This window comes from Marmota monax, unplaced genomic scaffold (assembly GCF_021218885.2).
Source record: "Marmota monax isolate L192 unplaced genomic scaffold, Marmota_monax_Labrador192_F-V1.1 WCK01_AAM20220418_F8-fsc00245, whole genome shotgun sequence".
NCBI classification, from domain to species: Eukaryota; Metazoa; Chordata; class Mammalia; order Rodentia; family Sciuridae; genus Marmota; species Marmota monax.
The window spans coordinates 903,780-923,804 of NW_026693895.1; the positions used below are offsets into that span (position 1 = coordinate 903,780).

Here is a 20,025-nt window from a genome sequence, read left to right on the forward strand (position 1 = left end):
CAAGTCTTATATAAGAGTACGTAGCTCCTGTGAGAGGTGTCACACCAAAAGAATGTCTCCCACCATTCCGGGAAGAACAACCTTACTTTAGATGGGACACCTGTGACATTTCAGGCAATGTTAAAAGCTCTTTTGGGGAAGCAGAAAGTCAAACTTTACCACATAGCTTCTGTTAAAACTTTACATTTTTAAGCACCAACACTTCACCTGAACCACCATAGTTCAAAGACTAAAACTAAAGCAATCATCAGGAGTTTTGAAAAACAACCAAAAACTTTATTTACAAAAGTAAATTTTAACCCACTTTTTTATATCATATAATGTTAACGCTGATAGCAAGATTCTCTGGAATATTTCAAACAGATTTTAAAATACAGTGAGGTGTGTTCAGGTCATTTCCCCTAGCTGTATTATAAAACTTAGAAATGCTTCTTTAGCTTGGACATTTGGTCACGTTGTGTGCAGAAGTCCCATTTCGAGGTGGGTTTATCCCAGACGCAGTCACATAACCATCGGCTGTGGATTTCCGAGGAGCAGAGGAGCCAACCTCAGCAAAGCACGCACGGGAATCTTCAGCTGCTTGGCTCTGAAGAGAAGTTCAGCAAAGCTCGTGCTCCCTGGAGAAACGCAAAGGGGAGGGTCACACCTGTCAACTCTAGCCACATGCCCCTGCCCAGGAAGCTTCCAAGACACCCTTGTGCTGAAAGCAGGTGTTCCTCCCTCTGAAAACAATCGCCCAGGGTAATACTCAAATTATGAATTTCCCTAATGCACCCTTATACAGAATTTGATATAAAAATTTAAACTTATCCATCCTACATTTCAGATAGTGGACTCTGTGAAATTATTAATAATAATTATATATAGTACTTAAATATAATTAGTAAATGCACCTGTCCACCTTCAATTACTATTTAAGTAACTTTATTTTACGGGTCCTGACAGTTTAATTCCTAATCCAAAAACTGGATCCTTTTCCTAAAACAAGCACACAGGCGGAGGACGAGCCTCAGAACCTGTTCAATGCCTCCTCCGCTAGAGAACAACCCTCCCGCTTGGTCCCAGAAAGCCCACACAACACTCTGGAGTGTGGCCAGAGTGCAGGGTCTTGGAAGCTGCCAGGTGATTCCACTGTGCAGCCCAGGTCTACAGCCAGAGAGGTCTGAGGGTGTCCCTGAATGGCCCTAGCACCATCGTCCTCCAGCCTCCCTGCCACCAGTCCCAGTCCCAGGCCCTCCTGCCCGTCTTTTAGTGTGCCTTACAATTTTCTATTGTATGCCGGGAACTGCAAGCTTTGCCTTCCTGAGTGCTCGGTATTTCTGTATTACAGAATTTGTTCTCAAATAAAGTTAAATTACATGAAAACCAATAGGAACGTCTGGTGTCATGCTTTTAAGAACTGCTAGGTGGGACCAAAATTCTGCTTAGGGCTACTTTTCCCCCTCACTGAGGCAAGTCGCTGCTAAGCATCAGCCTAAGGCCCCTGGAGTTAGGGACCTGTGGGAACGGGCTTACTCCTGGCCCAGTGCACACAACAGCCAATGTGCCCTCTAGTCCGCTTGGTCAGTTCCTCCCACCAGGCCTTCCTTCCCACGCAGTTTGACTGGTGAGTTTGAACTCTGGAGGGGCCCTCTGCCAGGTCAGGCATGCTCAGTGTGCAGCTCTTTCTTCTCGGGTCCCCACCTTGCAGACTCCCACTCCCCTGCTCCCTGTCCCCTGAGCTCCCATCCTCAACTCAGGGGGCTTCTGGCTCTGCCTGGGCTCCCTCTCCCTCCCCTACAGCATGGAAACTCCCTCAAGGAGGTGAGTGGGGGAGTCACAGGGCTCCTCCTCGGCTTCTCATCTCTCCTCTCACTATTCTTCTCTGCCTGAGATACAGCCTCAATATGGACCATCCAGTACACTCTCTGTTTCAGCCGAGAGGGGAAATCAGGTCCCTCCGCTCCATCCTAGGTTAAAAGGGAAGTCTACACTCTAAAATGTTTTCCTTTTATTGTTTGACTATTACAGAGCTAGTGTGGACTCACTGTATTTTCTTTTGTATCACTGTGGGTTGGCATTCACCAACATTTTTCAAAATCGTTAGCCTCTATCTCTTCAATGTTGCTTCTTCCTGTCCACCTCTCCTCTTACTCCATGACCACAGCCACATGCGCTCGCTGGCTCTCCTTCACTGTGCTCCTCGCCTCTCACAGTCTTGTATTTCCCACCCTTTTCTCTGTGCTTCGACCTCTCTACCTTCCCCTCTCCTGTCATCCTCTTCATGGATCTCTCATATGCTCATTAATCCATATACTGAATTTGTAATTTCAGTATTCTATTTTTCACTTCTAGAACTTCTAATTAACTTTTTTATTGAATCTGGGTTTCTAGTGAAATTCGCTATCTTTCCCAATGTCCATTTTCTTGGAAATATTAGTCTCATTTGTTTTTTGCGTTTGCTGGTGGTACTGGGCATTGAAACCAGGGTTTCATGCACGCTAGGCAAGAGCTCTAAGCCACATCCCCAGTCCTTCTTATTTTGAGACAGGGTCTCCCTAAGTTGCTGAGGCTGGCCTCCAGCTTGAGATCCTTCTGCCTCAGCCTCACGAATTGCTAAGATTATGGACGTGCACCACCGTGCCCCAGTGGAAATATGAGTCTTAGTTATAAGTCCCAGTCTGTTAACTCCTACATCTAGATCATATAAGTGTCTGTTTCTATCACCTGTTTTGTTTTTTTTCCTTGTTATGTCTTATAATCCCTTATTCAACACTAAATACTGTTTATTAAGAGGCTCTGGATATTTTTTCCTAAGGAGGCTAGCTTTTCTCCCACCAGGCAGGGAGAAGCAAACAGCCTTCATGGTTTTGCTCTTGGTCTGGACAGCATCAGTTTTACCTCCCCACAAGACCTGGATGACACCATTTCATGCAAATGGCAGGCTGCACAGCAGAGCCACTTCCTTTGGCAGGCCTGACCTGCGCCCTTTGTCTCTCGGCACCATGCAGATGCTAAAACACCTGTGCACGTTTGTAGCCTTCTGGCTTCTGTTAGAGCTCCACAAGTCTGGCCCCAAGTGTACACAGGTAAAGATCTGGTGAGAGCCTCAAAGGAAAAGTGCCTCCAGGACCCAGCTACCTTTCCTTCTGTTCCCTCCCACCTCAAGTCAGGCTCCTGGACAATCGTAAAGCCAACCACCTCAGGATCCCTGGCCCAGCAGCATTGCTCTTCTTGCCTGGGACTCCACTTCCTGTGCTGTGAGCTGGCACAGGCCAGGGTAATCCCAGAGTTCTCTCCCTGTGTGCCCCTCCTCAAGGACTTGCTTGAAGACTGCCTCTCAACCACGTCCTGCCAGCAAGGTCACAACCAGTTTCTTTAAACAGATATTCTGTCTGGCACAGTGACACACGCCTATAATCCCAGCGGCTAGGGAGGCTGAAGCAGGAGGATTAAGAGTTCAAAGCCAGCCTCAGGAAAAGCCAGGCACTAAGCAACTCAGTGAGACCCTATCTCTACTAAAATACAAAATAGAGTGGGGATGTGGCTCAGTGGTCAAGTGCCCCTGAGTTCAGTCCCTGGTGTGTCCCCCCCAACACACAAAAAGCAGCTATTCCCAGTGCTTTGTCTAGCTTTTACATTTGTTTTTGTGGGAGAGTCAGTCCAATGAAAGCAATTTCATCATGACCATAACTAGAAGCCTCCATAAAATGCATTTTCATCTGAGGTTTTCAAAACAGCAATAAACTAATAACATCATTAAATTTTAAGTGACTAAATGAAAACAGCTTTTGTGCTTCTAAAAATATTTTTTACCTTCAATTGAAGTGACAGCAATTTGAAAGTGATATCATACTTCATTATTCACCCCATTGGATAAACTTTGTGTCTATTTCCATATTCTAAAAAATACAGTAGTTTTAATGCTATTAATTTTTTACACTCTCCAGCATAAGAAAACCTACACATATACAAAATGAGGTTCCTGTGAATTTTAAAACTTTATAATAGCAAAAGCTAAGATTATATAATTATAAAAATCCTAAAGACACAGAAAATTTTAAAAACTTAAATTACAAAATCAACTAATAGAAGGGCTGGGGTTGTGGCTCAGAAGTAGAGTGCTCGCCTAGCATGCTCGCCTGGCATGCGTGAGGCGCTGGGTTCAATCCTCAGCACCAAATAAAAGTAAAATAAAGATATTGTGTCCACCTATAACTAAAAAATAAATATTAAAAAAGAGCAGTGTAGACTAATTTAAAAAAATTAACTAAGAGGAATAACATGAACAGTTAGCGTATCACACTGATTGGCAGTTGTGTGGAAAGAATCCATCATCTTCTCAATATAAATAGAAGTACAGGTAGATGTAAAGCACATGTAGTTTTGTTTTCAGAAAAAATTCTCAGCGATGACAAATGAAGCACAAATGAAGAGGAAAGCTGAACGGAAGAGAGTAGCTCACCACACAGCCCAAGCACACAGGGGCTGTTGGCACGAGCAAGCAGACCGACACACACTTACCCTCCAGTCCCGCAGGCGGCAAGTGCCGTGGGGCAGGCACAGAGTGATAGACGAGGAAGCAGGCCAGCATGCTGAGCTCAGGCCCCTCCACCGGCTGCCCGCTGAGATAGGCCTGCACACACACGTCGCCCCCAGCTGTGAAGGAACCAGAGGGCACTGAGATGAGGACACAACAGGGCGCAAAGGAGTGCCTTACTGCTTTTTCTTCAAGAACTCAGCTGGGCGTGGTGACGTACACCTGTGATTCTAGCTACTGGGGAGGCTGAGGCAAGACTAGTCTCAGCAACTCAGTGAGACCTGGTCTCAAAATACAATAAAATAAATGTAAAAGGGACAGAGGGTTAGCTCAGTGGTAGACACTTGCCTAGTATGTGCAAGACTGGATCTCCTGTACTGCCAAAACAACAGGAGTTTTTCTATGGTTCTCCATTAGAAAATGAACTCGTTCATAGTTTGGTAAATCAGAGTGGCAAGTGGAATTAAATGGAAGGTCAGAAGATGGTGAAGTCCACCCAATGCCCTAACAAATGGGACAGCCCAGGGCAGCACTTTCAGAAATGCTCCAGTCACTGCCAAAGTTTCACTGTGTTGTGTGATTTTTGCAAATCAGTGAACCTGGAAAGATTTAAGGGCCTGGTTCACATCAATAGCACTGGTCTGGTACCAGTAATCAAATGCAAAACTCAATAAAAAGAAAAATACCAAAATCTATGAAATAATTTGTGTATTTCCCCCAAAATAAGAATAAAAATTATTATTTTTAAAAAAGTTTTAAAACTATGTGATCTTTTGAATCCCAAGAGGAAAGCAAAGGGTGGATACAACTGCTAAACATGAACACCAGGAGTTTGAAACTGCTGCTCCCCATGTCAATCCCCCACAATGTGGTTTACCACTTGATTTTCCCCCAGAAACTTATTTCCTAGAGGGATAGATTTTAACTGAATTATATTCAAACTCTTGGGTTCTACTGAAAATTGATAGCATAAAGAATCAAGCAAGAATTGCTACTACTGATATTACTAGGGCCAGTATCAACCCAAAGCAGGTTGCTATCAGATATTCATTGGAAGCATCTAAATGAACTGAATAGACTGAGAAGATGGAGGAGTGGACTATGGAAAATCAATGCCAAGCTACGTAACCAGAAGACACATCTCCACAAACACAGGGCCCATTGCCTGCCTCAGAATCAGAAACACGGCCAGTTATATGTGATAATACGCCTTTCTGCAATCACAAGTCGGCGCTTCTGTGGCAGAAAGCCACTGTCAGTGTCCCTGGTGCTCACTCACTGGCTCACAGGCAGGTGAACAGCATCCACTCAAGAAGCACATGTCATCTTCAAGTGTATGTGGGCTGAGACATGAAAAAGGAAGGCAGTGGCTGCTGGCCTCAGGTGGGAACAGGCTTACACCCGCAAGAAGCAGAAGACAATGTCATCTGATGCCAGGGAGGATAAGACAAGGCCCCAGTGGTATTAAAATGCTGCATATACTCTCTGCAAGGTTTAAGGGAGGGTTGCATGTGTTCTCTAAAGTGGAAACAGACAATCAGGGTCTAACTCACCTCACTGGAAGGAAGCATTCCCTCTATAGGCATTCTGGCTAATACTCAGTGTATCCTACTTTCAATGAAAAACTGTCAGAAGAGGAAAGGCTGGGCCCAGCGTATTTCAAGCACACCAGGGCACAATGCTGTCATTACCTTGCAGCCACTGGTCCAGGGTGCTATCAATAGTGCACTTCACCACGGGGAGGAATTCAGAGTGCATGAAGAGCCCCCGCTTGGGGTGGTTCTGCAGACGCTCCTGATGGCTTCTGGAGCTGAAAAAGTCTAACACCAACTTGATCTGCCAGAGCTCTGATGTGTCAGACATCTCTTTTTTTCGAAGTCTTCTTATAGCCTGGAAGAGAGAAAAGGAACAGTGATCCGTTTCATGAAAAGGCAAAGTGATTTAATTGTCTTCCCCAGTGTGTAATACCACAGTCCTTTTTAAATGCAGCTCATAAGATCAGTAAAAGGCAGTGGGAAACTATACCTGATCCATTGCTATGTATGCAGGCAACATTTCTGGGGTCTCCTGAGTAACACATTCATAAAGCACTGAAGAAAAGAGATCCAGAATTTCCTGTTTCTGTGGAAAAATCACAAGTATTCTGTAGAACAAAGAATTTCCCAAAATCTACTCAAGAGACAATGGTACAACAACCACTATGGCCCACCCTTAATGTGCTTCAGTGAATGATACAACGGTAAGGTATTTAAAACTCACAGGACAGGCTACACTCAAAATCAATGAAAAACAAACAAAATTAGGTCCCAAGGGATAGTGAAGGATAGCACATGCCTTGGAAGAGAATAATAGATCAACCAGGGCAAAAGGAGGAGGAGGAACATCAAAGAAGTGTGCTTTGGGTAGGCTGGAAAGACCAGGGTCCCAAGGGGAGCACACAGGGTCCAGAAGGTAGCATCAACAAAGATGCAAGAGAAGACATTGCCCAGAACAAGTCTGGGGGAAGCAGGTTTGAAGGGCAGCTGGGGAAGGGCAGGCTCAAGCATTCTCAGAGACCTATGGCCTTTAGCACACATCCCAGCCCTTATTAGCACATGATCCAGGGCACATGACATCTCTGAGAGGCAGTTTCCTCATCCCTAAACCCAGAGTAACAAAGTATCTACCCTCAGGGTCAGAACTAAGTAAGAAAAGTATGTAAAGTACTCAGCAGAGTCCAATTCTAATTCTCACTCAGTGAGAATTAGCCAATAAGAGGGAAGGCCACATCATTCAACCCTCAGAGCAACACTGCTAGGTGCACTCTGTTAGAATCCCAACTTAGACATGAGGAAATGACGTCTTAGAGAGGCTGAGAATTTCCCCAAGGCCACACACACACTTTAGACAACAGGCTTCAACCCTACATCATCTGATTCTTACATCCACTCTTTCCCTGTTGGGATAGCGGGTCAAATCAGGGGCCACTGGGCACCCTTGATATTCTGAAGAGAACACTGTATTACCAACAGAAAGAAAGGCTATAATATACACAGGAAACAAAATTAATGAAATTATATAAAAACAAAAAAGCTGGTAAACACTGGAAACAAATGAGTTCAGAAAAGGACATCCGAAATTACCACTCGTCAAAACTGTCTGCGGAATGTTAACTGGTTTTTCTTATTAAGGTAGGAAATTTACAATTATTTCTCTTGAATTTAATTAGAGTAGGAAACTCTACGCTTGTCAAAAACCATCTGAGGCAAGTCATGGATCTCAAAGACAAATATGGCTCTTAGAGATGCTTTCCGTGGTCCCAGCTAGAAGTAACAACGGATTCTAGTTTCAGAGCTCAGCAACCACACAGTACTTACCTGGCCCATGTTCACAGTTGGTTTGCAGAAATATTCAGCAAATGACAGAAGGGCTGCATCAGAAGTGAATGCTGAAATTGTTTCTGGCTAAAGAAACAAACATCAACATAAGTGAGATAATAAAAGATCATTTTCCTTTCTGCTCAAATCATAATGTGGAGTTACAAGAACTCTGCTCTCCTGCCTCACAGTGTCCACACAGAAGCAAGATGATGCCAACTTTGCTAGAGCTTCCTTAGCCTGTTCCACTAAGAAGGCACACAAAACTCTCGGCCCACTGGTTTATCAAAAGGCCAATAACAGGCAGGTCTTCTATTTTGTACAACTCCCCTGAAAAAGGCTTCCCCGTCCTTTATCTAATGCACAAGCCTATTTGACACTGGAAAATGAGGAGGAGGAACACTGAAATAAGCCAGTCACAAAAGGACAAGACCACAATTTTCCACTTATCTGAGGTACTTGGAATAACAAATATCAAAGATGAAAGCAGAAGGGCGGCTGCGAGGCAGGGAGAAGGGAAATGGGGAATCTAAGGTCTGAGACTGAATGTGGAATATGAAAGTATTGCGATTTTCCACCGAGGTCCATATTTTATTTCTGAACTCCCATCAGGCAGGAAGTTGAGATATCTCTTTGTGGTTTTGCTTTATTTTTCCCCAGTGCTGGGGATCAATCCCAGACCCTGTGCATGCTGGACAAGGGCTCCACCACTGAGCTAGACCCCTAACCCATCTTTAACTTTTATATTCTTTTTCCACTGAAATTCAAATCTTAACTTCAAATTTACAATTCTTTACATATTGGATTAGTCTCTGAGATAAGCTCTAATTTTTAAAGAAGCAATAGTACTAACTTAAACTTTGTAAGATTGCCTCACAGACAACCTATCAAATATTGCCAGACAAAATTTGCTGATGTCAACCCTGGGAACTATTTACAGATTTAAATCCTGGTAACTATTATAAAAGCTCAATCAAAAGTAATTAACCTAACATGAAATATGAATGGAATTAAAATAAACTACTTTCTCCTTACTTGGAAGAAGAAAGAATGCTCATTCAATCCTCTGGCTGCCACGTAACTGGTTGACCTGACAAGTCCTTACTTATACATAATTAGGGTCCTGGCTATATTGGACTACGCATCATGAGCAAGAACATACTTGCTCCTGGAATTTCTAAAAACTCGGTTTAAATTCAGAGATTTTAATGATTATGAACAAATTTCTAGTGTAGGAAACCTCAAGTTCAGAATGTAGAACAGATACACACTAAACCTGTCACAGGGATGAAAGTATGTATTCATTCTTTTATTCAAACCATTTCTTCATTTTAAACTTCATTTAAACTTCATTTTAAACTGTACTGGCAGTTAAGTAGCAGGGAAATAGTAAGATAAACTAATAAAAGAAGCCTATTATATCTGTCATCATGTGATCCTCACCAAGATCTAAGAAACAAATGATGGTTTAAAAATGGAAAATAATAATTGCTAGCTTACAAAAATCTCTATTTTTGCTATGAATTAAGTAAATATTCACTGACTTGTGGGTTTTTTAATAAATAAAATTATCGAACTAAATTATAGTACTAAGATATATTGTGACTGTCCTTGCCACACAATGCAAGTCTTACTTAGAGTACTGACTGACCCTATTTTATTAAGGCCATCAGGTGAAACAGCAAGGGAACCCAACATTAATCAGACATCACAATCTGCAGCAACAAGAAGCTAGTAGGACTTGGAACTATTTCCTCCTGTCTTTTTACCAATTGGTTCTACCTTGAAAGCACGGGCTTCAGAATTCCTGTTGGCAACAGTCTGGGCCAACAAACTTTGCCACCCCATCGGATCTTCTTTGTAGGAGAGCTGACCTGCACGGAGCTTAACGTATAAGACCCCATCCTTGGAAAGAATAGACCTAAAAGAAAAAGTCTGAACTTACTATAAGGCACTACTGGCAGTTTATGGCTAGAAAAACAGTGTTTTCCAACGTCACATTTACAGGAGAGGAAGTCTACCATCCCCCACCAAATCCAATGGTGATTTACTGTCTCTAACTTAAAATAGCCCTCAATAGAAGGCCTGAAATAGAGTCCCACCTCCCTTCCTGCCTAGTCACGGAACCTGTCAAAGGAGAAGGCATCTTCATCATCTGCTACAAGAGGAGCTTCCATGGTAGTATTTTAACTAACACTTCCTGGTGTTTCCCATGTCCCTTATCACTATGTATGGAACACACGTGCATTTATTCATTGCTCTGCAGCAGAGAGGAAATAATACTACAAATCTAAAATCATAGCAACACAAAAGCCAGTTACTGTGTAGAGTGGGAAAATAAAAATGGGACAAAACTGAAAAAAAGAACGTTACATGACTTAACTTTCTGGATATTTAAAAGACTTATACACTACCTAAGTTTTAAATTATTAACAGTCTGAGCAATTCATTGCATATGACTATTTCCACCTCAAAACAATCTACTATAAATTTAAATTTATGAGAATATTCTAACAAGAGAATAGTAAAGAGGCACAACAGGAAAGACATGTGGGACCATCAGCTGTCATGACGAAGTCCCCTCTGTGGACATATGTATCAGCCTTATTTCCCTAAACTAAATCTTTCACTAATGTACCAAGAAACAATCCCTTTGCTGTCTCAAAGTCAGTTCAAGTTTCTCAATGAATAAATATAAATATTTAGGTCTTTATTCTGAATTAAAGTCTTCACTTCCTAATGCAAACTCTATTATCAAAGATTAAGACCACTTTATTCGATACCTACCCTACACACTATATTGGAAGAAATCAAAGGGTGATCACACTCAAACAACAATCTATAATTTATACCTCCCCACGTTTCTGTTCATTTTCTAAAACGTATATTTTGAGAAATTAAAAATTCAATATACTTACTTCAAGTGCTGTGTTCCCTTGCTTAAATCTATGAGCAGTTCCCAGTATCTTGGGCCTTTAACTTTAATCTGTCAAGATAAATGTAAACACAGTCAGTCAAAAACTAAAAAAGTGCTCGTGTTATCAACTGAAATCCATGCTTCTCAAAGGACATCCTAACCCAGTAGGAGGAGACACTGAGGTCAACCTGACATGGCAAGTGGGTCCCTTCTTGAGGGCACTGAGCCTATTGGGAAAGCTCTCCGAGACAAGACCTCTGTTCCTCATGACTCTCCCCCCTGCTACACACAAGCCTCTGCCCTGCTCTAACCAAACACAAGGAGGGCAGAGGCTTGTGTGTAGTCATTGTTAATGTGACACCCCTCTTGAATTGAACCCTTGGACAGACGTCCCTAAGTCACACCCAACTGACCTGCTTTAAAAGGTGGAGTTCTGGAAGAAGGGTCGGAGCCATCAGTTCTTCTTTGGTTTGTTCATACCACTGAGTGCCCTTTACAAAGATAAAAGTACAGCCGCAGTTTACCCAGTGGTCAGCAGAAACTCCAGAGGAATCGTCTACAGTCCACACCTCCCCTTCCCTGCAGTCTGTACAGAGACCACCAAATGGCCTAAAATCCTCTCTGGTACTCAAGTCTTAGGGGGTGAGTCTCAGTTCCTCTACAGGGCATGTGTCACTTCCCATGATATCAAGCTCTGCCCTTCACAGCCAGCAGCATGAGGGGCCACACTGCCAAGGCCTCTGGGTTTATGCACATGTTGTCCCCTGTGCTGAAAAGAAGCCCCATTCTGCTGGCACATGTCCACTGTGACAACTGCCCCAACCACCAGAGCAGGACAAGGACAACTTCACCTCTGTACTCTGCAAATCCTCCCATGGTCACACCCTATTCTCAGTGCACCCCTGCCTGGCTCATCAAGGCACAGACGCTCCTCAGGGAATATGCCAATGCCATCTAGCTCAGTGTTGACACACAGAAGGAACTGAACAATTTGCTGAAGGAAGGATATGTGACTTGCAACCTATTCATGCATCAAAATAAAAGATCACTCATCAAATATATAATTTTGGGTTTTCAAGTGCTCAGTCAACAAACCTAAGAATAATTCTAACCCAATCGTACACTACTCAAGTAGTCTTTCAGACACCACTCTAAGCCATGTACAGTTGGGGGAACATTTTTAAACTGTAAGTTTCAAGGACAAAAGATAGCTGATGGTGCCTGGAAAAGTAACCGAGGGACTGTAAATGAGCATCCATGTGCTGGCAGGTTGCACAAAAACTTGAGAAGCTTAAATTGTGGGTGGGAGTGTTAACAAAGGACTGAGTCTTTGTGCTCTACCACTGAGCTACACCCCCAGCACTTTTTGAGATAGGGTCTTCCTAAGCTCCCGCAGCTGGCCTCAAATTTGTGATTCTTCTGCCTCAGCCTCCAAGTAGCTGGGATTTGAGACGTGCATCACTGCACCAGGCAAGGGAAGCTTCAATTTTTTTGAGAGTTCAACTCACTACTATCACATTTTACTAAACAACACTTTTGAACCATTCTGACCTGCCCAGATGGATGACAAAAATTACCTTGTAGGTGACCTCTAAGAGCGCGTAGCAGGGCGTATTCGTGTCCACATCCACCGGCACCAGAAGCCTGGGCTCTGCAGCCAGCACGTAGAGGTGCCGCAGAGCCTGGAGATGATACCTGCACAGAAAACAAAAGGGATGCCAAGATGGTGGGGCCCGTGGGCTACCAAGGACAGAGCTACAGCAGACCTTCAAAGGAAGAGCAATCTTGACGGAAGCTGACAATTTCAGTAAAAAAGTAATGGAAAAGGTCTCTTTTAAAAAGCAATACATGATCCCTGACCCAAGATTTCTTTACCTGAGTTACCAATTACAACATTTTGCAGGAAAGTATTCACTAATGAATACTGATAAAATAGGGGCTGGGGTTGTGGCTCAGTGGAAAAGCGCTCGCCTAGCATGTGTAAGACACTGGGTTCCATCCTCAGCACCACATAAAAATAAATAAAATAAAGGTATTATGTCCAACTACAACTTAAAAACATTTTTTAAAAAATACTGATAAAATACTTGACCACTGATAAAAATATGTCCCTCCCAAATAGCTCTCTCTGCTTGACAGGTACCTCCTCCATTGCCTTCTCAGGGATTTACTTCCAGTTCTTTTCTCCTTCTCCTTTTAAGGGTTGGTAAGGAAGGAGGCCCGTTTTCTCAGAGTGCAAAGCTCTTGTACATACACACACCCTTGAAATATACAGTACAGCAAAAACTGGTAGGTCAGATGATGGCAGAGAGAGAGAGAGAGAGAGAGAGAGAGAGAGTGTGTGTGTGTGTGTTGGGGAGAGTGTACTTTTTGAGTTTTTTAAAAAAAAATTTTTCAACTTTAAAATTTACATTTTTAATATAAATACTCAGCTTTTATGTTTATAGATCCCACAGAAGAGTAAGAAAATGAGACTTCAAGATTTTAAAAATTATAAAAAGCCTCCCTCTTCCCAGATCTGCCCACTCTGTAAGTCCACTAAAAATAAACCAATAAAGTTAAAAATGTTTATAAATTACATGAAGATTCTTGATGCTTATCACTAAATTCCTTCTTTCAAAATAGCTAACCCAACTATCGTACACTACCCAATAAGACTTCAGCAATTCAGACGAGATCAGGCACATTCAGGGTGGAATGGCAGTAGACAGACTTCAGCAATTCAAAAAAAAAAATCTTTCCTAAATGGCAGACACAAGATCCCAGAGTTATATGAACTTCATACTTATGCTTGGCCTATCAACAGACTTGGGATCTCAGGTCAGGACACTTTCCTAAAACAGCCCTCTTTCTTCTATTGTTGGTTATAGGTTATGCTCAAGTTTAAAATGATGCTTTAAGTGACTACAGTGAGTGCCCCTGACCCCTCTCTCTCTACCACCAGAGGACTGCTCCTGACACCGCTCTACCACAGGATGAGTCTCCTGTCCCTTCTCTAGGCAGGACAGGGGGTTAAACAGAGTGGTTATCTGAGATGTCACTTTTAAGAAGCCATTTTCCTCCTTTCCCCATACACAAGACATCTGCTCATTGGAAACTTCTGGGGAAAATAAGTGTTTGAGCTATAACATGCAAAAACTTTTGTTATCATTTGACTGCTTCTTAGAATTAAATTATTATAGCAAAAAAGGTATTTTCTTGCACTTCTCTTGACTACTATCCTTTACTTGATGAGTTCGTCTCTACAAAATGTTACTTTGCTTGGCCTATTTATGGGTTCCAAACAGTTTTACAGGTTTCAGAAGGATGCAGACTGGCCAGCCATTCAATGTCCAACTCCTAGAGGACTTCTGGCCTGACACTCTAAAGAAAAACTTCTTCAAATTAACCCCTCATAGAACCAAAGGAATATCACCTGGAAGACAGAATCCCTAGACTCACCGGTTGTCAGTGCTGTGAGCTGGGAAGTGTGGGTAGAGGGCACAGAGGAGCGCAGCAATGGAAGAGTTTGATGTGCTCAGAGAGTACCTGCAGAGCAAATTCCATAGGGGCAGTTAATAATTTTCATGCACATATTTCAAAGGCACTGTTGAGAACGAGGAAACCAGGGTATTATGACAAAGCACACAGGTAAGGAGCCTTGATAAATATAGGTGTGTCAATGTACAAACGGCTCACTTTTCAGTCAGTCCTCAAATCATTTCAAGGTCATGTAGTAAGTACTTCAAGTAAAAACAACACCCTACGTTTGTTCAGATACAATCTCAGAATTAATAAGCAAGGTTTTAACCTACAATAGCTTAGCAGTGAGAACCAGGAAGCGATCCTAGAAGTTATAAATATTCAAAGTCATGTGTAAAGCATGCTATCTTCTTCTTCTAGTTCCTGGCTTTTTAAAATAGAGGGCTTTTTACTAGGTACTTAAACATTTTTTTTCTTTTTCTGTAAAGCATAAATATTCCTTTAGAATGATAAATGTTGTTAAAGAGTACAAGTAATCATTTGAAACCAAAGTCACTAAAAAAGCAGTAGCAGAGTGAGAAGATCTACTCAATACAGAAACTGAGCCAGCAGTCAGGTCACGTGGAACAATGGCAGAAGACAGTAAGGACATAAGATAAAGCAGAGGCTTACTTCGAAAGGAAAAAGTTTTTTTCAAAAATCATGAACTGAGACGAGTTTTTATTGCAACATATCTTTAACTGTTCTTAATTCTAAACAGTTAAAAGAAGACAATTACATAAAACTTCTTAAGAAAACTTTCACACCTTCCTGATAATCTTTATTGTTTGTACTTCCAGAAAGGTGAGTCAATGGTGGGCTCGGTCTCTAAAGGGGAAAGCCCATGTCCTGTAGGAACTGTAGCAGCTGGCCAGTCACAGGAGCTAGAGCTACCAGATGAAGGCATGCACACATTCACAGACTGGAGACTTAAGACTGGCACAGTCCAATTGCCCTAAGAGTGATGCACATGATCCGTGAATACCAATCAATATTTTGTCAGGTCATCTAGACTGGAACATGACAAATTCCAACATTTATATATGAAAAAGCAAAGAGCCAAGAACTGAAAACTATACTTTTGAAGAAGAAAATTCAGGTCAGCTTTATAGATCTCACTCATGAGATCTTTTTATTGAGGAAAAAGTACATGTTCATTTACCTTCCTCCTCCCAAAAACAGAAGCCCAAGGGCCATGTGGTGGGCTAAGTGAAAGCCATAGTTCATTTCACCTCCTGTCTTCATGTGCAAGAAGCGACAAAGCTGCAGAACCTTGAGGTTCCCCGAGCCAGCCATCACCATGGAGAGGGACAGCAGCACCACACTCAGGCAGGTCTCTAGGTTGTAAGGGCCTGTCTGATGACAAGAGATGGTGACATTGCTACACCTGCGTTACATTTCCTATTACCAACACTAAACACACCCTCACTGGAAGGCTATCGGTGTTTGTAACTTTAAAGAAATTTGTAAGAATGAGTATTTCCACTGATTAAGAATTTAAGTTCAATTTAGAACATTCAAAAAACTGAAGTGCCAAGAAGGAAATAATAATCACTTGGAATCCCATAACCCAATAAGAATTAGCTCTGACATTTTAGATTCATTTTTTTCTATACTTTTTCCTATATGTATATATACATATTTTTAAAAATAGGGCTTTTTTACTAGGTACTTAAACATTTTTTGCTGTTTCTGTAAAGTATAAATATTCCTTTAAAATGATAAATTAAATGAAAAAGGCAAAAGTTAGCATCAAAAAAAAATTAATAACTGCCCTACAGAATTTGCTCTGCAGTATCTCTGAGCACATCAAACTCTTCCACTGCTGAGTTTCTCTACGCCCTTTACCGGCAGTTTAGCCACTGCATAGGTCTGGGTGGTGTTTCCAGGAAATAAAATCTAGCAACCTTCTTGTCAGTAGAGCAGCAATGACACCAGAGCAACTGAATCTTTACCAAGTGCTGATCTGTTTAAAAAGTCACTCCCAACATTCAGTACTGAAAATGTGAGGAATGATTATCCCCAAGTGCCAAGGTCTTTTCTATCTATTCTCTCATCACAAAATCTAGATGCTGGTGCATCCTTCAAGGGTGATCATATTTTCACCTCATTAATATCCCAGAACAAAACTAAAATGATGCACCACAGCCTCAAATTCCCCATTTCTAATTCAAACAGCAGAGACATTTGACAACACTTAAGTACTTGGATTATCAGTGAATTTTCTTTGAGTTTTATTTTATTCCCAAGAAAAATCATAAAAAGACTTACTACGGAAGCATTAGGTGCAGACAAATAAGTCATAAAATCTTTTGCAAATTTATGCTGGAGAAAACAAAAGAAAAATTCAAGGTTAAAAGAAGCAACTTAAGACTTTGATTTAAAAAAAAAAAAGAGAGAGAAATAGAGAACAGAACAGAGGACACCAAGCTACTTCTTACCAAACAGTTAAATGCTGATAAGTTTTCTGAGCCAGCAAATCGAAAACCCAAAGACAAACAGGCTCCTGCAATTATGTAGACATGTGCCTGCCTGAAAACAATAATGAGAAATTTAACTGTCATTCTCCTTTAAAAGCATTATTATCTATTATCTTGGGATAAAAGTCAAAAACGTCCTGTTGTCTAACCTAGTTCACATCCTTCTGAGAATGCTCAAGTGTGCCTGAACCAATCAGCAGGTTCTGTGCAGCTGTTCCCAGCAGAAGCACCACATGAGCCTTACTGATGAAGTGTCTCCCTCTTGCTTACTGTTTCATATGCCACAGAAACAGAATTTTAAAGAACTGTTGCCAATTTAAATGGAAAGAATGAAAGAAGAGCAGGTACAAGTTAAATCTTCAATCTTATTTCCTGAGGGATAGATAAGAGCTCTACATTCAGAGCAGGACATGGTGGCACACGACTAATCCTAGCAGTCTGGGAGGCTGAGGCAGGAAGACCATGAGTTCAAAGCCAGCCTCAGCAACTTAACAACACCCTGTCTCAAAATTTAAAAACCTAAAAAAGGCTGGGGATGTAACTCAGTGGTTAAGGGCCCCTGGGCTCAACACTCGGTACCCATCCACGCATCCACCCTCCCAAAAAGAGCTTCTATATTCAGAGAGTTAAAAAACAAATATTAACTTTGTGAACATCTGATGAGCAAAAGCTCTCAGAGACAACAGTATTACTATTAGGACATTTCAGTTTATTTATCTGACAGATGCTAGGACAGTTAATTTGTATCATACATTACTTACGACAAAGTTTCCAAATTTAGATCCTCTGAACAAGGCAATTCGATTTCACTCAGAGAGATACTATTTTCTCTTATAATCTGTCAAGACAGAAAGCAAGAGTACTTGAATGTCATTGTCCTAGTTACAAATATTTAATAATTTGAAGAACACTATACTGCTCTTCATGGCTGTATTTACATAAAACAAACTTCACCAAACCATTGCATTCAAAGGTCCATATTTTATTCACATTAAACACAATCATATTTCAAATCTAAAATGGAATAAGAATTGAGTAAGACTGAACAAATATAAGAAGATTTAAGTATATTCAGAATTAATATAGTAATAACAACATTTCACAGTCAACTAAAACACAAAGATGATGGCTATAGAACTAGGGCAGGGATGAGGGGAGATGGGGAGAAGAAAAAAACCACTGGAGAGAAATCCAACCAGACACACTCCTTCATGGGATGCTTGTGGTACCAAGCCTACCTGCCCAGAGGGGAGGCGACTCGCTGGGCTCATTATCAGGGCTAAACCACACTGTCAACATGCTCAGGCAGACACCCCTTTCCTTTCAGTAGAGGGAGTGAATAATTTATCAATAACAGGACACAGAATATCTACCTTTAACAGCCAAGAACAGATTTCATCTTTTACTCTGAAAAAAATACAAATAGAAAAGGCTACATGTTCTCTAAATGCATGAAAGTACAGAGAACAAAAGTGAAACTGAAGACTTATTATTTTAATCCTGTTCAGAAGACTGTTCAGGAGAATAACAATCAGGAATGCAATAAATATTCACAAGTCACTAACAATAGTCATCTATGGACTGAATATCATCAAAATGATAATCTGTCTTGACAGATTATAAGAGAAAATAGTATCTCTCTGAGTGAAATCGAATTGCCTTGTTCAGATGATCTAAATTTGGAAACTTTGTCGTAAGTAATGTGTAATACAAATTAACTGTCTTAGCATCTATCAAATAAATAAACTGAAAATCTGATATACCCTTTTTCCTACTAATCCCAATGAGACAAGCAATTATGTTGGCTGTATAATAAAAGTTGGTAACTACTTCTCTTTTCCTCCCTTCCTTAAAGACTTTATTTTAAATTTTGAATGTTATTTACTCAGAAATTGAGTGACATTCTAAGGAACTACACTACTCTGAAGTGAGTTACTTGTACACACATGAATAACCTCATCTCAACATTCATTCATACTGAAGTGTCTGCCCTCAGCGTCACGTGGTAACAGGAAAGCTCTACTTGGACAGCAGGCACTTCTAAGCTACTCTGAGTCTTCAAAATATACTCTGAGTCTTTAAACATAACATGTACTGAGGAGCTTGAAGGCCCAGCTCTGAATTCCGGCAGAGGCACCTACAAGCTCTGAGGCCACAGGCAAGTTTCTTGATGGCTCTTGTGACTCATCTACAAATAAGCATAACAGTTGGTACCACCTTTCTATGAGAATCAGACTACTTAATCCAGGGAAAGCTCTTAAAATTAACACCTGGCACATAGTAAGTCCTTTGTAAGTGTTAGCTATAATCATTACTACTATTAATCTGTGCCACCCTTGGTGGCAACATCACACTTATGTATCATTAAAGAACAGAGTTGGAAATAACTGGGGGGAGGGAAGAGTCCTAAATCTGGTCCTTTGTCACCATTCTATGGTTCCCTAAAGTTAAAAACCAAAAAACCAAAACGTGTGATCACTTAAGAGCTGTGGAGCTAGAGGTGCACATGAAACAAGAAAAGACCACCATACTCAAGTCCTGTACAGGGTCCAGTGCAAAAATCTGAAGCTCCAGAGTCCCAACAGCCAGGCTGCAGTCTTGTCCAGCCCCTCCTAGCTGGGTGACTCTGGATCAGCCTGGGCTTCCCAGCAACAGTGATGTACTGAGCTCTGGGGGCTGTGTCCTAAGTTGTCATAAATGTTCATGAAAGCCTGAGGCACGGGAGCCAAAACCTGGAACCTGTCCAAGTGTCCCACAAAAGAAAATGGAGAAAGAAATGGATAAAGGCATCCATGGATCGTAGCTTAATAAAAAAAGAAGCACTATTAACACACTCACCAGTGTCTCAAAAGCATGCTGAGTGAAGTAAGTCTTTAGACAAAAGGATGTACACTATACTTCACTAATGTAAACTTCTACATCCGTAAAAATAATATATTTTGGAGAAAAAAGCAGAATGTTGGTTGTTGAGAATGGGAGTATGTGACAGGCTCAGGGAAGGGGAACAAGGGACACAGGTTTGTGTCCTCAGGCACATGCATTTGTCAAATCTTACTAGGAAGCACACTAAGGTTTGTGCTCTGTAGGGTATAAACTGTGTCTTGTAGAAAACAAAAATACTGACTCCTTTAACTAAAGAGTGTGTGTGTGTGTGCACACGCGCGTGTGTCCATGTGAGCGCACACATATTGTAGGATATGCATACTCAATTATTCAGGAAAGTTCATTACTGCAACTTTGAAATTCATACAA

The 20,025-nt window shown here is 41.4% G+C and overlaps 1 protein-coding gene across 6 annotated transcripts in view; it reads right to left on the reverse strand.

Annotated features, from left to right (window-relative positions):
- Window positions 1-254: 254 nt before the first annotated feature.
- The window catches only part of Anapc1 (anaphase promoting complex subunit 1), a 94,417-nt gene continuing 74,646 nt past the window's right edge, over window positions 255-20,025 (reverse strand). For all 6 annotated transcript variants that reach the window (XM_046462827.2, XM_046462826.2, XM_046462824.2 and 3 more), the window contains 14 exons: window positions 17,535-17,611; window positions 16,735-16,825; window positions 16,565-16,618; window positions 15,456-15,649; window positions 14,234-14,320; window positions 12,370-12,487; window positions 11,206-11,283; window positions 10,794-10,861; window positions 9,658-9,796; window positions 7,876-7,962; window positions 6,545-6,640; window positions 6,211-6,409; window positions 4,504-4,638; window positions 255-617 (listed from right to left, as the gene is read on the reverse strand). In XM_046462827.2, coding sequence (XP_046318783.1) covers window positions 502-617; window positions 4,504-4,638; window positions 6,211-6,409; window positions 6,545-6,640; window positions 7,876-7,962; window positions 9,658-9,796; window positions 10,794-10,861; window positions 11,206-11,283; window positions 12,370-12,487; window positions 14,234-14,320; window positions 15,456-15,649; window positions 16,565-16,618; window positions 16,735-16,825; window positions 17,535-17,611 — 1,539 coding nt within the window. In that variant the 3' untranslated portion in view covers window positions 255-501. The remainder of the gene's footprint in view (window positions 618-4,503; window positions 4,639-6,210; window positions 6,410-6,544; window positions 6,641-7,875; window positions 7,963-9,657; window positions 9,797-10,793; window positions 10,862-11,205; window positions 11,284-12,369; window positions 12,488-14,233; window positions 14,321-15,455; window positions 15,650-16,564; window positions 16,619-16,734; window positions 16,826-17,534; window positions 17,612-20,025) is intronic.